This window comes from Sciurus carolinensis, chromosome 1, assembly GCF_902686445.1.
Source record: "Sciurus carolinensis chromosome 1, mSciCar1.2, whole genome shotgun sequence".
NCBI classification, from domain to species: domain Eukaryota; kingdom Metazoa; phylum Chordata; class Mammalia; order Rodentia; family Sciuridae; genus Sciurus; species Sciurus carolinensis.
Window position 1 is genome coordinate 203380742 of NC_062213.1, and position 17786 is coordinate 203398527.

The 17786-nt window shown below is 39.2% G+C and overlaps 1 protein-coding gene across 1 annotated transcript in view; it reads left to right on the top strand.

Moving 5' to 3' along the window:
- The window catches only part of Rere (arginine-glutamic acid dipeptide repeats), a 315130-nt gene that overhangs the window by 145124 nt on the left and 152220 nt on the right, over positions 1-17786 (top strand). Inside the window, 1 exon segment of the mRNA XM_047522366.1 lies at positions 3969-4073. Within this exon segment, the coding sequence (XP_047378322.1) occupies positions 3969-4073 (105 nt within the window).

Consider the following 17786-nt stretch of genomic DNA (forward strand, 5'->3'; position numbering starts at 1 on the left):
TCTGGCACATTCCCACTGTCCCAGAAATTTCCCTATGGTTTCTTTCCTTCTCAAAATTTCCTACTCAGAAGCAAACTGCTGTTCAGGTTTTTCTCAACATGCATTATTTTTGCCTGTTCTAGAACTTTTTATAAGTGGAATCATTCAGTATATACTTTTTGGGCGTATGGTTTCATTCATTTTTTAGTTGTGTCCATGATGTTCTGTGTATCAGTGGTTCTTTGTGTTATGTATTGTTCATTGTACAAGTACATTTTTTTTTTTTTTTTTTTCTTTTCTGGAACTGGGAATTGAACCCAGGGCCTTGTGTATATGAGCAGGCTCTTTGCTGCTGAATTACATTCCAGCCCCACAATTTGTTTTTATTTTCATGTGGGATGGACATTTGAATTCTTTTGGGTACTATGAATAAAGCTGTTATGAATAATAGCTATTTATAGAAAAGTACAAAGTACAATGAGAAAAATAAAGCAGAAATTAAAGGGGAAACAACATTAGAGCTAATTAAGTCCTGTTTTTTAAAATCCTAATATCATTTAAAAATATATTATGAACAACTGGAATTTATTCCAAGAAAGCAAGATTGGTTCAGTGTTACAGACTCTGAATGTCCTATGCCATATTAATAAATCTTAGAGAAGAAAGCATATGATATTCTCCAAAGCTAGGATCATGATTTGATTAATATAATGGGAACATGTAAGATATTTCCAGTGAGATCAGAAACTATGCAACAATGTCTACTACTTTTATTGCTTTCCATGTTGTACCAGATGTACGGTGCAGTGAGAGGCATGAGAAAGGTAAGAAGTACAGCTGTGTTTCTTTGCAAGTCTTAAATAATGAAGGGTGAAACTGTGGACCTGGTGTGGTGGTACATGTCTAGTCTAGTGAACTGGGAGGCTGAGAAGGAAGAATCATTTAAACGTATGCGTCTAGACCTGCTTGAGCAACATAGTTAGACCCTGTCTCAGAAAAAAGCAAAGCAAAAAACCAAACCAAACAGCAAAAATCCCCTCTGTAAAATAATAATTCAGTTGAGTAGCAGGATATAAAATTAATATACAAAGATCAGTAACCTTCAAGACACAAACATTAAGCACATAGGGGACACATGGTAGAGAAAAATACCGTTGCTGCAGTTTCATAACCATTTAGCAGACGACATGATTCAGTTCCTGCTGTTTTGGCTTTCCCTAGCCAGTTATTTTGCCCTCCCCAGGAGACATTTGGCAATGTCCCGTGACATTTTTGATTGTTAAAATATGGGTATGAAAAAAAAAATGTGTGTGAGGGGCTGGGCTTGTGGCTCAGTGGTGGAGGGCCTGTCTGGCATGTGTTGAAGCACTGGGTTCGATCCTTAGCACCACATAAAAATAAATAAAATAAGCCGGGCACGGTGGCACACGCCTGTAATCCCAGTGGTAAGGGTGACTGAGGCAGGAGGATAGGGAGTTCAAAGCCAGCCTCAGCAAGATTGAGGTACTAAGCAACTCAGTGAGACCCTGTCTCTATAAATAAAACACAAAATAGGGCTGGGGATGTGGCTCAGTGGTCGAGTGCTCCTGAGTTGAAGCCTTGGTACGATAGATAGATAGATAGATAGATAGATAGATAGATAGATAGATAGACAGACAGATGGATAGATGTATTGTGTCCATTTACAACTGAAAAAAAAAATATTTCAAAAACCGTGTGTGAATGCTGCTGGGTAGGGGACCAGGGTTATAGCTAAACGTCCTAATGTTCACTGGAGAGCCCCTGACAAGTATTATTCAGTCCAAAATATCAGCAATGCTGACATTGATAAACTGCCCTAACATGTTTGATTTGCAGTACCTATATTTAGAATTGTGTGTTGCTGGGTTTCTATTCTTTTTAATTAATTTCTCCAGTTTAAAGGTATCAAAAGAATAATAAGAATCGTTCTTTGGTAATGAACAGTAATAGTAATAACTTATTCTTCATTGCATTGTGATATGCAGAGTTTCATAGACTTTCTTTATGTGATTGTCTTAGTATTGTTCAAGGTAGGTGTAATAGGTATCATTATCCTATTTAACTGTGAAGAGGTCCTTACTTGCCTCCTCTAAGCTCCAGGGACTGAACCACTTTTCATAGATGGGTAGCTGGTCTCAGAGTGAGCCCACTATTGTGGCTCAATGACCTGACTTGCTGCTGCTTTTCCAGAAGCTCATTTGCTGTTACTCCATGTACAAACAGAAACAACATGTATCCCATTTGTTTACAATAAAAATAAATTTTAAAAAAGCTCCATTTTTGATAATTTATCTTTCTAAAATATATTTCTCATTACTGTTCAAAAAAAAAAAAATCAGCTGGGGCGCTGGGTATATAGCTCAGTTGGTAGAGTGCCTGCCTCACATGCACAAGGCCCTGGTTTCAATCTCCAGCACCACAAAAAATAAATAAATAAATAAAATCAGAGGGATAGGTTCTGGGGGCCTGGAAGGCTGATGTCTGCTTTGTATATTTTTTTAATTGACTCTTGATATCTACTTATAGTAGGAATGTTATAGTGTTTCCAGTAGAAATTTCTGTGGTGATGGAAATGTTCTATAAATCTGTGCTGTTCAATAGTAGCCACCAGCTACGTGTGGCTATTTAAATTTACATTGATTAAGATTAAGTAAAATTTAAAATTCAGTTCCTATAAATTTTATTAGCCATGTTTCAAGTGCCTAGTCACCCTGAACTGTGTTCTCCTCTGTAGTTAAAGGGACTTTAATAAGCCAACAATGTCATTATTTAATTTAAAAAATAGAGTTGGTTTGAGACATTCTTAGCTTCTGCTCATTACTGAAGCTTTGGTCACAGTTATGTAAGTCCTTGGGGAAAGGAAGAGTTTTAAAGTTTCTTAGTAGGAAATGAAGGTACCCCATTGGTATCCCTCAGCCAGTTTTTCTCTCTAGCTGTTGAGTATGTTGTTAAGGTGCATACCCATGAGGATAGCCTGCTGGAGTCGGGGGACAGGACGGGAAGTCCTGAAGGCTTGCTTTAGGTGTTATGGATGTGAAATGGGGGCTGTCCATCCTCTGATTTCCATCTAATTGCATTACAGGCTTTGGCTTCCACTTGACATTAAAGTTACCTTCTGTGATCACCAACTGAGTTGAAGTTTTTCCAATTCTTGCCTCCTTGGAAACCCTTACACTATGTATGTGTGTGTCTGTCTATCTGTATGTCTATAATGGGAAGCTGGACCCTGCTGCATGGTATAATGTTTCTAACATCTATGTTGGGTTCTTGGTGTGTAAAAAGATGCTCAAGCAGTTCTGTCATATTGTGGTTTTTAGCTACAAGGTGGTTTGATTTTTGTTGTTAGTTGAACCTAGAAAGCTTACTGCTCTTGTTTGCAATATTTCTGTAGGAGAGTAATTTCCAACTTAGTCAGTTAATTTTGCCTGAACATTTGGGGAACTGTTTGTGTACCGGAGCCCATCTTTATATAAAAAATTCAAATTTCTCTGTTTTCATTTCCAAGCCAGATTATTTCTTGCATGTTACAGAAGAAGAAAAATACTGACCTGAAGCTGTATTGCCAAGAAATGTCTGATACCCGTTTTAGCTTTAACAGTTTAATATGTAGCATTAAGAAAAGGCCCATTTTGCTTTGATGATTTAGAAAGTCTTTAGACTGAATTTTCCATCCATACTTTTCCTGTGGTTTTAATCTTAACTTCCCCATTCATTTCTAGTTTGCTTAGTGTTCTTTTATCATAGTCCTACCTCCAGTTTATTAATTTTTACTTTATTGCCAAAATGATGAAATAAAAGCCCTTGAGTTAAAAAAATTCATGAATTAAGAAACAAGTATGGAATTTGTAACCTTATTCCACAGGTACCATGGATTTAGTCATGTGCTTCCTTATTTCTCCAGTAGTATTTTGATTTGCAAGACAGTCGAGGTTATTACTAATATATTTTTTATCTTTTTCTGCCCCCAGAGGGAAGTGTAACATCTCCCATTTTTCTGACATATTTGCTGCTAGAGAGTTTAAAGCCCGAGTAGACTCCTTTTTCTACATATTAGGCTACAACCCTGAGACAAGGTAAGTGAGTCACTTGTGTCCACTCGGTGAGAACTTTTTTCCTTTTCTCACTGTGTGTTTTGTGTATGTAACTGCATGTATATGTTTATACACATGGATGTAAACTCTGTATTTAATGTCTTTGGCACCTAAATCAGCTTGTTGCTTATTCTTTAGTTTTGTTAGGAAAAGGAAAGATGGGAAAATTTGGGTGTAGAGGGGTGGGACAAAAAACTTCGTTGATCTGTGTTTTTAATTGGCCCATTTTTTCTCTGATGCATATTTTATCCAAGTGTTTCCATGGTACCATGTTGAAAAAGACTAGGTAATTTTGGAAAGTTTGTTGGTAACTCATTTGTTTTATTCACTCTTGGTAATAAAATCCCAGGAGCGCTCACTGAAATATCTTTAGTGAGGCTACTGTTATGAAACAGAAACTTCCTATTGTTAGCCAACTTAAGATCCATGTAACAACAGAATTACGATTATTTAAATAAAAAGCAGTAGGGTCAAAATAATTTCATAGAAAGAATTTGTTTATGTCTGTAATACTCTTAGCATATGGAAAAGTTTGAATAAGAATGTGTGTTTGTACATGTGCCCTGGATCAATCATGTGACTACATGATTTATTAAGTATTTTTTGAAAAAGGAGCTGGGTGTGGTTGTGCACCTGCTGAGGCAAGGAGATGACAAGTTAGAGGTCAGCCTGGGCAATCTAGCAAGACCCTATCTCAAAAGAAATAACAAACGGGCTGAATATGTAGCCCAGTGTTAGAGTGCTTGTCTAGCATGTAGAAGGCCCATGGATTCAATTATCAGTGCCAGGAAGTGGGGATGGGGAAAAGATGGAGAATATTAGCAGGTGATCAAGTAATTCATGCTCTGGACACCCAAGACCTATTTACAAATGTGAAAATTTAGAAAGAAATAAAATTGACTCAAGGAATATTACTTTATTATCCATTGAATGTAATTGCAAAACAAATACTATTTTAATGAAAACTTTTTCTAGAGGATGCTGAGAAGTCATATACAAAATTCTGAATATTCTAGGACAGTCACTGAAGAGTTGATTAAAGGGAACATATTTTGTTGTGATTGCATAAGTCTGCACAGAGAACTGTTGAGGCATAATATATATTAGTGTGTCTGTTTTTCTGTCTCTTCCTCTCTATCCTGGACAATAGCTGTAGGAGTAGGAGGATTATGCTTATCTATTTTTGCTAACCTCTTAAGAATACCCTTTTTTTTCCTTTATAGTACAGTGAAACTTGAGCTTTTCTTTTTCAAAAGAAGGCCATGTTTTAAGGGTTAAAAAAGATCTGGTGGACATATTTCAGAAGTATCTTTTATTTTGAAAATTTTTTATATGTGCATTGTCATGTCATTCTATTTTCTAGGTGAGTTTCTGTATAGAGAAAAATGAGTTGGTGATGGTTTTCAGTGCAGTTTGTTTTTGTTATTATTTTGATGCTGGAGATTGAACCCTGAGGCATTTTACCACTGAACTTTGATTTTTGTGTTGAGACAGGATCTTGCTAAGTTGTTGGGGCTGGCCTCCAACTTATGATCCTCTTGCTTTAGTCTCTCAAGTTGCTGGGATTAAGGGATGTGCCACTGTGCCTGACTGTGGTTATTTTAGTGATCCCATACTTATTTAACTGTGATATATATGTTGTACAAGTTAGAGTGCATTAGTCAATTAGCTACAATAGTTTTTGTCTTTTAAATGTTTGGTTCTAAGATTCATGATCAATCAATTTTTTTAAAAAATATTTTTTGGTTATAGATGGACACAGCACTTCTATTTTATTTATTTAATTTTAGGTGGTGCTGAGGATGGAACCCAGTGCCTCCCATGTGCTAGGCAAGCGCTCTACCACTTAACTACAACCCCAGCCCTCAAATTTATTTTTTACTATTTTAAGTTGTACCTCTGTTTTGTTTTGCTTTATACTGGGAATTGAACCCAGGGATGCTTTACCACTGAGTACATCCATAGCCCTTTTTGTTGAATGCTTATTAAAAGCAATACATAACTTTCCTCTTTAAGCTAGAGAGGCACACCGGGTGTCTCAGTTTTTTCATTGTGTGTTGCTGGCAGTCATTCAGGGTCACATTTCCTATCAGGTGGTATTTATTTGGGGGTGGTGCAGAAGGTACTGGGGGTTGAACCCAGGGCCAACCAAGTGCTCTATCACTGCGCTATACTTCCATCCCTCGATTTGTTGTAAAAGTTGGGTTAAGTATGCAGTAGAAGAATATTGTTTGTCTCTCTTTACAGAAAAAGAGCACAGTAATGCCCTTTTATAAGTATTTTGAAATTTGTGGTGGTTATTTGTTCAGTTCTACACTTAACATTCATTCAACTTGTGCTTCATATATTTTAAGTGCTTGAGAGACATTGGTTGAATTGAACTCAGCAAATATATGAATGTTTATTTATAAATACAGTTTGAGGCACATCACACTTTTCACAGTTCAAGTGTCAAAGCCCTTGTAGAAATTTGGTACAGCACTGGGCATGGCGGTACATGTCTTTAATCTTGGGGAGCCAGGACTCTAGTAGGAAGATGGCAAGTTCAAGGCCATCCTCAGGAACCTAGCAAGACATTCAGCAACTCAGTAGACACTGCCTCAAAGTTTAAAACTTTAAAATAAAAAAAACAAAAGGTCTACGCAGGTGTAGCTCTGTGGTAAAGCACCCCCTGGGTTTAATCTCCAGTACCACACAATACCCCCTAGCTCAGAAAAAAGAAAAAGAAAGACATTTGCTGCTGCATTAGAGCCAGTATGGCCTGTCACTTTGTCTTGCTGGTCTCATCCTGAATACCACTTTATATCTCTGAAATTCAGGGTTGATTGAGTAGTTTTCACAGCTGCTCAAAAGATCACAAGAATTTGTGTGATTTAACACAGTACAAAAAGACTTTGCATTTCCTTCATCTCATTTATGTGCAGCCCGATTCTTAGACTGCCCAGGGTGCATATTCTTGTAGAGTTACCTGTTTCTGACTTGGTTTCAAGTTTGTGAGGGTTGAAGCTGTGTGATAAACTGGTTTCTTGTATAGTTTCCCCTTACTTGAATGAGCAGGACTAGGATGCAGTCGTGGCTACATAGATGTAGTGCTGTGTGCCAGCCTTTGGCACCCTGTGCCATTTAGGTAAGTGGAAGTTCATGTGGAGAGGAAATGTTAAGCTGTTTTTTTTTAAAGCTTGTGGAATGCTCCTCAGAGATAACAGATGTATCAATAAGACCACTGAAAGTTAAGGGGTAGGAATTCTGTGACTGTAAACTGATAACTGGTACCTTCCCCTTACATAATGCAAGAGCTTAACACTAAGTGAGCAGTTGAAATTGAACTTCAAGGTGGAATTATTTCTCAAAGCAAACTTTCTGATAGTTAAAAGTTAATGTATGTATTTTTCTGTAAATTTACTTTGCATATCAGTCAGCACTAAATTATTGAAAAAAAATTTTAATATTCACTTTCATAGATCCTTTTAAAATCTCAGGATTCCTTCAGTTCCCTTTTTATTTCTCCACTAATGTGGTCTTTATGTTTCTGAATGTTGTGTCTTTTCAGGGACCTTGTTTTTCTGAACTTTTGGTCCTGATTGTGTTACTAGTTGAACTAATGTATCATAATGGGAAACAAATCAACTATTCTGTGCTCTTTGGTTTATGCCTTTGAAATTTGGGAATATTGATTTTTTTTGGTAAGTGGGCTTAGAATCACTTGAGTATTATTATTAGGTATAAACTTATATTTCATTTTTAGCCTAGAATACTAATCATTAATATAATAAAGGATCTATGATAATACTTATCCATACTCTCTTCAATCTAAAATCTGAAAGCTCTGAAAATCCAAAACTCCGTATGCTAAATATAGCATCCAGCTTGTTTGGTGGCCAGACCTGGCCTGAAAATCATCTTGAGGCTATTTCTGTTTTTAATTTATATGCTTCATGTGAATGTGTACCAATTTTGCTGTAAAAATTCAAATGTGATAGTATATGAGGTAGTCTAGACACTGCTGGGGTGTTACACACTGTGTGATATATTCACTGTAGTAGTAAAGTCTAAAAATTTTTGAGTCCTGAAAAACCTCTGGTAGAGGTTTTTTTGACCATCTGGTTGATTATGCTGACAAGGAAGCCTGAGTACTGTGAATTCTTGACTGGAATATTGATTATAGAATCCCTTGCAAATATGCACCATTTGCTAAACTTCTTCATTGACCATAGTGAACTTTACCTAACAATATTTATTGAGTATGTAAAGAAAATAATGTGAAATAATACAGTTTTTATAATTGGACTATTTTAATGAAAAATCAGAACAAGAATTCAGAAAGAGATTTTGGGCTTTTTATAGCAAATGAACTTATTTTTGATAGCACTTAGATTTTTCTGAACTCATTTGTCCCTTTCCCTGTCTTCCCATCTCCCCAGGTCAAGCACTCCTCCATGGGCCAGTGCCTTTTTTTCTGTACTCCTGTTCCTTCTGGGTCTGTGTCTTCTATTCCTGGGACAGGGTCCCTTTCTGGTGGACAAGTGGTATTTCAGTCAGTTTTTATATAATAAACGTTTTTAATTGTAGAAAAAATCCATTTGTACAGTATATTTGTCTTACTTAGCACCCCTCCCCCAAACTGTTCAGAAGTGTGCTTCCTTCACCTGTTGTTCTATAGGGATCAATAGGATGAGGGAGCGATGTCTGGGATTCAGAAATGGTGTAGATGCATCTGGGATCACATGACTTCTGGGAAGGCCCCAGAAATAGTCCACAGACTGAAACCCTGGAGGGCAGCCTGGGGGCATATATGTATGTCCCTGTGGTTAGGAACAGCAGTACAGGGATGGGGTCCAGAGCGAAGTCAGCATCAGGAAGCAGACATCTAATGTTCAAGAGTATCAGAAGAGACCTGGTAGTGCATGCAGCTCAATGGTAGAGCACTTGCCTGGCATTGTTGAGTCCTGGATTTGAGATACTGTGTGAAGCAAGGATTGGTTAGAGGATGCATAGCCCCATTTCTAGCCTTGGGACTTAAGATTAAAAGGAACACAGTGGTGTCCTTGATTCCTGATCACTATGTTTAGGGCTCCTTGAGCTTCTGTGAGAAGAAGGAGGGCTGTTAACCATATTCTGAGTTTGGACTCCATTTGTTTTTTTTTTGTTTGTTTGTTTGTTTTGTTTTTGTTTTCTTTCTTTCTTTTTTTTTTTTTTTTTTTCTTTCTCGGGCCTGCTTTGAACACTCTAATTTTTTCAAAGTAAACGCTTCGGGCCCCGCGGGACACTCAGCTAAGAGCATCGAGGGGGCGCCGAGAGGCAAGGGGCAGGGACGGGCGGTGGCTCGCCTCCTGGCGGACCGCCTGCCCACTCCCAAGATCCAACTACGAGCTTTTTAACTGCAGCAACTTTAATATACGCTATCGGAGCTGGAATTACCGCCGCTGCTGGCACCAGACTTGCCCTCCAATGTTGGACTCCATTTGTAACTGGGTGTTACGTGGCTTCAGTTTGGAAATCGGAGCACCAGGGGCAAAAGTAGCCAGGCAAGTCACTCATTGCCCTAACATATTTGTTCATTGGAGGCCACGAAAACTGGATGTTGAGGGCTAGTAAAGGTATTTTTTAGTTTGCTTTGGGTATTTTTGAATTTTGAGTTTGGGATCTTAGGTATGTAAAGAAAAGATACAAGATTAGTACATAGAATATATTTTTTACCCACTCACCACTTGTTAACATTTTGCCCTATTTTATTTTTATTAATTTTTTTGTCTTATGTATTTTTCATGTTACTACCTTTTCAACATCATTATGTGTTTATTATGCCCATTTTTGCCATATTCATCTTTGTGTTTGCCATCTTTGCTTCAGTACTTTCTAGAGTATTTCCCCTTGGTTGTTCTTTGGAGATGGGGTCTTGCTGAGATGCCCAGGTTGGCACTGAACTGCAGACAGCAACCTTCTCTTCTCCAAATGCTTCAATACATGTGTTCTTAAAATCAGGAAGGTTAACACTGCTATAATACCACACAGTCCATATTCAGGTTTTGCCAGTTTTTCCAGTAGTGTTGTTCTTAGTACTTTTTCCCTACAATCTTGTGTCACCTTTTCATTGCTATCTCTTAATTGTCCTTTGGCTGTCTTTAGTCTCCTGATGTTTCCTTACTTTTCTGCATTTTTCATGACATTGGCCTTTCTAAAGAGTAGGAACCAGTTTTACCAAATGAACTTCAATTTGAGTTTGTTTTGATATTTTCTTCATAATTACATGAATTATGTAATTTTTGCCAAGAAATACTATATAATAATATTGTATCCATCTTTGTCTTCAGGTTTATTTGTTGAGATACAGCATGAGAGTGTTGGGTGACTCTAAACAGATGGTGTATACATTGTTCTTGCCTGAGAAGACCTCACCATCTAGGACGGGGAATTGCCCAGCAAGGTGCAGGCAGAGGAGCGGGGAGGCAGAGGGTGGCTGGAATTGTGGGAGAGAGGGTGTGAAGGAGCGTCACCCAGGGTGTACTGTTATTGATGGGTGACAGGAAAAATGGGCGTCTTTCCAGTTGGCATGTAAAGAACAACTGTGAGATGCCAGTGCTAGGAAAGATAATGAAGATGTTGATGTAAGTGGATGTTACAGAGGTTTTGATAAAGTGCCTCTGGTGGTTCCCAGGTATCTAATGGGATAAAGTACACAGTTTTGAAAATATAATTTTCTTGACTTGTTGTAAAGTGATGTTTTATACTGTTCTATGTAATAGTTCCCATGGTTTCTCAGAGTAATGATGAATGTATTAGATTATTATTACATTGATTTCTCCCAATGAACATTTTCTCTATGATAAGGTTTGATAGTTTTTTTTTTTTTTTTTTTTTTTTTTTTGTGTGTGTGTGTGTGTATGTGTTTAAATGAATCCTTCTGAGAGGAATTCTGTTCTGGTCATATTCATGGTATTTGGCTGCCAGGTTCTAATTCCTTTACTTTTGTTTTCAGAAAGTAATTTTCTTTAGACTGTTCCTTCTTACAACAATTCCGTGGACATGTCGTATATATCCTGTATACCCTAGGAGATCCTATATCATGTGTTGGGTCAAAAGGCAAACTTAAGTGTATCTGGCATGTTTTGTATTTTTTAAGTCATGTTTTGAGCAGAGTGAGATTTACTGAATCTTAGTTCACACCAAGCATAGGAGGAGTACTGTGGACATGGGCTTGCTTCTGTGGTACTAATTCTTTATTATATCTCTGGGAAACAGAATTGGCACTGCCTTTTCATCCTTTCTTGTTATTTATGGTTTGGGGAGAGTCATGGTCTTCCTTTTGTTTTTCTTTTTTAATTTAACTAATTAATACATAAAATCATTCCTAAGTTTGCAGGTGGAGAGTAAGCCTACACAGAGGGTTTCTTATGGGTGGAGAGCATGGTTGCTGTTTGTGGGAGGCAGAGATTGGGAGAGAGGGTGTGAACTGTGTTTAAAGATTTTTAATAGAAAGTGTCTCTGCTGGTAGTGTAAGCAGCAAGAGTACTCTCCTCATCCTCACCAACCTAGGATGGGATGACCTTGCTTATGTAGATTTGGAAATCTTTCTGAGTAAACCTTAATGAGTTTACTTATTTATTTTATGCTGCTGGAAATTGTACACAGGGCCTCATGCATGCTAGGCAGGTGCTCTGCTGCCGAGCTACATCCCCATCCCAGGTCTCAGAGTTTTGAATGAGGAGACCTCAAATGTGGTTTGAGGGTGCTCAGGTGTTTGTGGCATGGCGTTCTTTGAACTCTTGGCTTGAATTTTTCTTGCCCTTCTTACTGTGAGGACAGTCTTCAAGCTAGATCAGATCGGGCTAGTGTTACTTTAGGGAACCTTTTAATTTAGTATTGGGAGATTTTTTTTTAGCTTCTTTAAGGAAGATTTTAGGTCTATGCATACAGTACAGATTTTTTTTTTTTTTTTTTTGCGGGGTGGGGTCTTCACTAAGTTGCTGAGGCTGACCTCAAACTTGGGATCCTCCTGCTTCAGCCTTCATAGTCACTGCGAGTTACCCTTCTTGTTATACCATCCAGACACTGCGTTTGTTCTGTTTGACAGTACCATGCACTCCATAGTTTACCTTGATGTGTTTGTTTTCCCAATGTTGAAGATTTTCAAAGAGAGATGGATGGAGTCGCTTTTCTTAATTAGCTCCTACATGATTTTAAATGTGTTGGAATGTTTCTGCTAATTAATCTTACTTACTTGTTCATGTCTTTTGTTTCTGTTCTTTCTTGGGAGATCTTGCTATTTAAAACCACCATTTCCTAAAAAAAAAAAAAAAAAAAAAAAAAGATAAAACAGAACTTGCTGTTGTCTGGAGGAGCAGGCATGGACTGAAGCCTCCGCCTGGCAGGGCTTGCCGAGCTCCCTGGCGTTGGCTGTCTCAGATCCCCTTCCTAAGGCCCCACTTCCCTGCACACTAGCTTGGTGTGCAGGGAGAAGCTGCAGCGTCTGTTGGCTGGGCTTTATTTACGGAAACAGCAGGGTTGAGATTGATTGCGTCGTGCAGAGACAGTGTGTGGATGAGGGAGGGTCACAGCACATGCTCAGTCCTGTCAGTGTGAGGGGAAGTTTCTGCGTTCTGCGTGGAGGCTTAGGTCATAGCACAAGCTCAGTGAAAGCTCTGTGAGGTCTCTCAGACTGCATGTGCCTCCATTTTGAGTAGTTAGAGTAGAAAAGGGCAGAGTTTTAGCGGTAAGTAGAGGTGTAGGATCCAGCTAGACTCACCCGGGGCTCTGTTAGTCATGGAGGATCCCTTCGGCCCCTGCAGGTAGGCTCTTTCCTCTGGCCTTGCGGGCGCAGCGGTGGTTTTGCTGCTCCTCCTCACTTCTGGAGGTGTCCTGAATCATTTCATCCTTCCGAGCGCACGCTCCCGGGAGTGCTCTGATCCCGCCCGGCTGGCCCTGGAGGTGGTGTTGGGAGTGTGGAAACAGCTGGGGACGGGCTCTACCCAGGGCTGCAGCAAGCAGATGTGGAATGTGAAGCCTTGTGGGTCCCTCTCTCCCTGCCCTCCCCACCTTTCCCCCCACCTCTCCCTCCTGTGGCGTGATTTTAACTGAGCGTGCTGGGTGCTTGCTGTCTCTTCCCCACCTGCAGAGCCAGCCTGCAGGCCCCCTCCCTGTTGCGCATGTGGCGGTCGGTCGGGATTGCCTGGGCCAGAGAGCAGCTCTGTTTGGATGTTTTAGGAATGGTGGTAGGTGGGCAGCTATTGGTTGCTTTGAAGGTGGGTGGAACCTGTTTTGATTGAGAGCCTGTTTGCCAGAACAAATTACAGTTCTTGTCATCTTTTTCTGAAATCTGACACAGACAAGGAATAGTTGTGGACTAGGGTGGCAACAGTTTCACCTTAAAATGGCATTTTAAAAAGGAAAAGGTCGGATCACATCAGTTTGTACTGTGGTGTTCAGAAGGAAGCAGACCCATCTTCCTTTTGGAGTTTAGGAAGATTTCTTCACAATTATTTGAAAAATATGTGCATTGACGTTTGTGTCAGAAGTTGAGGTTCCATGTATTCCATGCATTTATTTTTGTAAGTTCATTTTAAAATAGGGTAACATTTGTTGTGTGCATGTGTGTTTTGCTGTGTGACTTGTGAATTCCATAGAAGAGGTGTGAAAAGAGTCGTGGGTGCCTTAGGATGCAGAGGTGTTGACAAGGCCACCTTGGGTGCCCATGGCCTGATGGCCAATTCTGGTCTTTACTGCGCAGGGAAAGTTGTCCTTTTGGTGCCTCCTGTTCCCTGAGAGGGCTCAGACAGATGGCTCTCTCCATGGTAAACTTAGGGAGCCAGTCAGAATAGGCAGATTTAGGACTAGTTGCATTCTTATTCAAGCAGATTTTAAGTGAAGTTTCTGAATTATGTTAGTTAGTTGCTCCCCCTCCCCCTTTTTTTCTTCTGATAAATTTTGGGAAAAATTTTGAAATTACAATAAGTTTTATGTATTTGTGAAGAAAACATACAATATAGAAAAGTGTGAAAAACCCTCATAGGTAGGGAAAGAAATTTAGTGTATATTGATACAAAGGAGAAGTGATTTGTGTAAACTCTTTAGTTGTATATATTAGTATAAATACAGACCTTTGCATGGTCAGCTTTTGTCAGAGAAAGCCTCTGAGTTTAGCAGAAGGTTCTTAACTAAGGCTAAACTTGGTGGATTCTTTTTTTTTTTTAAATTTATTTTTATTGTAAACAAATGGGATAGATGTTGTTTCTGTTTGTACATGGAGTAACAGCATACCATTTGCATAATCATACATTTACATAGGGTAATGATGTTTGATTCATTCCGTTATTTTTTCCTCCCCCCCACCCCTCCCACCCCTCTTTTCCCTCTATATAGTCCCTCCTTCCTCCATTCTTGTCCCCCTCCCACACCCCCCATTATGTGTCATCATCCGCTTATCAGCGAGATCATTCTTCCTTTGGTTTTTTGAGATTGGCTTATCTCACTTAGCATGATATTCTCCAATTTCATCCATTTGCCTGCAAATGCCATAATTTTATTATTCTTTATAGCTGAGTAATAGTCCATTGTATATATATACCACAGTTTCTTTATCCATTCGTCAATTGAAGGACATCTAGGTTGCTTCCACAATCTGGCTGTTGTGAATTGAGCAGCTATGAACATCGATGTGACTGTATCTCTGTAGTATGCTGATTTTAAGTCCTTTGGGTATAGGCCGAGGAGTGGGATAGTTGGGTCAAATGGTGGGTCCATTCCAAGTTTTCTGAGGAATCTCCACACTGCTTTCCAGAGTGGCTGCACTAATTTGCAGCCCCACTTACTTGGTGGATTCTTGACACTTAAAATATTCCTGAAGTATATAATCTGTATTCTTGCAGGTTTAATTTTAGGATTGTGACTAAGGAGATGAATTAAAGAGGAATAATTCAGATTGACATATTTATTGCTATCTTAAGATCTATTTTTCCATAATGTGAGGGTTCTCCTCCCGTTATGATCATATTTGTTTGAACATTGCATTTGGAGGTTTGGAGCAACTTCCCACTTTTCCCCATACTGTGTAGCATTGATTCTGGAATGAAGCACCTGTTGGGCGAGGTGGCACACACGTGTAACACCAGCAGCTCGGGAACTGAGGGAAGAGAATCATGAGTTCAAAGCCAGCCTCAGCAAAAGCAAGGTGCTAAGCAACTCCGTGAGATGAGATCCTGTCTGTAAATAAAACGCAAAATAGGACTGGGGATGTGGTTCAGTGGTTGAGTGCTTCTGAGTTCAATCACCGGTAGCCCCCCCAAAAAAAGAAATAAAAGAACAAAGGAGATAGAAGCACCTTTTCCCAGCTATTCAGCAGACTGAGGCAGGAGAATCACAAATTCAAGGCCAGCCTCCACAACTTAGCAAGACCCTGTCTCAAAATAAAAATGGGCTGGGGATAGAGTTCAGTGGTAAAATTTCTTCTAGGTTCAATCCTGAGTACTGGAAACAAGAAAAAAGGGAGATAGAAAGGAAAAAAGAAGCACCTTTTGCTCTTCCTTTCCATTCTCTGTCTAAAACATTCCTCCTCTCTCTAGCTTAGAGGAACCAGACAGTAGCACTCTGGTCATGCACACGTGAGCTCCGTGAAGGCCTGCTGTTTCGGACTTGAAGAATGGGGTCTTGTCTTTTGTTGGGTGTCTACGTCTTAACTTTCTTTACACTTAGCAAATAAAATGTGAACAGGAAGCTGTGCCACAACTGACCAGCTCTGGCTCAGCTTCCTCCTGCTTGTACAAATGCCTGACTGGGCCTGGTACATGCCTGTGTTCATGGAGCTTGTGTGCAGCCACCCATTTCGCTGACTCTAATCTTGGACACCCTCTGTAGCTAAGAATCGATTTTTTTTTTCCCCCCTATTTCACATTGAAAGTAAAGTAAGTCACCAGAGTGTTTCTTATATTTCTGGAATGTTCTTCGCTAACCACCCATCTCCTGCTTCAGGGATTCATTGCTTCTGTGGATGTGGCAGAGGTGAGGGAACAGCATGTGGAAGTTACTGTCTTGGTTTGGGAGGACCTCTGGGGTCTGTGTGAGCTGAACATTGAAAAGATGCTAGTCAGTTGCATTTTGGCTGATTGTTCCCTTCCTGAGACACTTCAGAGTTTCAGGAAATGTGGGAGAATATAGAAAGTATGTTTCGGAAGGCACATAGAAGTACACTAAATCATTGTCTTATCAGTTTTTCATGTCATCTTGGTAGACTCTTGAATCAGGGCACAGTTGTGTTTTCTATTTGCAGTGTTCCTCCATCAGCGAATGTGGTGTGGTCCCTGACGGAAAACTGATTGTGTCTCCTTGACACATCATTTCTAATCTCATAGTGCAATTCCTCCACCCTAATGTGCTCACTGATGATCTAGAGAACTCTGAGACACCCAGGACCTGACTTCTACAATGTCTGTAGTTCTCCAATTCTTTTTTGTTCCCGATCCTTTTCCTTCTGAATTCATCTTTCCTTTTCCATTTTAATTTTGGTCATTACTGAACCAGGCTGTCTTTTCATCAAAAGATATTTTCCCAACACTATGAAAGAAACATCTGACAGTTCGTAAGAGAGAAGACAAGAAACTCTATCTAAACGCTAAAGAAATATTTGAAATGCTGTGTGTATTCATGAGTCTTCTCTTGGATAAGTCCAGTTAATTGCTAATCATCTGAATTGAGCATTACCTAATGTGGGCACATGCAGGCAAATGGATATGTGTTTAAAACAGATTGAAAACTTTTTATTTTCATTTTGTATACCCTGTGGTATCTTGAGTCTAAAGTAAAACAGTTCATTTTAAATCATCTAGGATAATTAGAGATCATACCTGTCAAATGTCTGTGGACTGTACATTTATTTGTGATGGTCTGATTCTCTTTTCCATTGGATTTGAAGTTTCTGAAGACTGTGTGTGTTCTTATGGTCTTGGCTCCCAGTAGACTGCCTGGCAAATGGGTCTTTGGCATGAATAAGTTCACGAGGGAGCGTCACCTAGGATAAGCAGAAAGGCTGGATTGGGAGCCAAGTTAGAGTCTATATACTGCTTTACACATGACATGGCACATGCTTCTTTTCTTTTTATATGCCTCTGAACCTCCATTTTCTCGTGGATCATATGGAGATAAATATTTCTCAGTTGTAAAGATGAGACGAAAATAATAGGAAAGTGCTTGGCACATAGTTGCTTGATACATTTTTGTTATTCATTCAAAGACCTAAGTCTCTCTTGTATAAGATTACCTCAACAGCATCTTTATTGCTTATGGTCCACTGAAGCAGTATTAAAATTATTTTAGGAATTAAGGTAGTTAGTTACCAATATGTTTAACCACAATTTACTGATCTATTCTCTTTTTATTCTTGACTGTTTTTCTTTACACTTCTTGAAATTTTGTTCTTAAAAGAAGCTATACTGTACTTTCATATTTTTGTAATATTTGGCGTATTCAGCATGTTACCACTTTCTTCAGGACGTGTGTATGTGAGTGTGTGTGTGTGTGTGTGTGTGTGAGAGAGAGAGAGAGAGAGAGAGAGAGAGAGAGAGAGAGAGAGAGATTTGTTATACTTTTTATAGCATTTCAGTCTTCCCAGTGGGAACAAAGAGACCTTTAGACTTGTATTGTAGACATGCTTACTTGGTCCAAAGTCTCTTTTTTCTGGAACACACTATTCAGGTTTATTATGTAGTT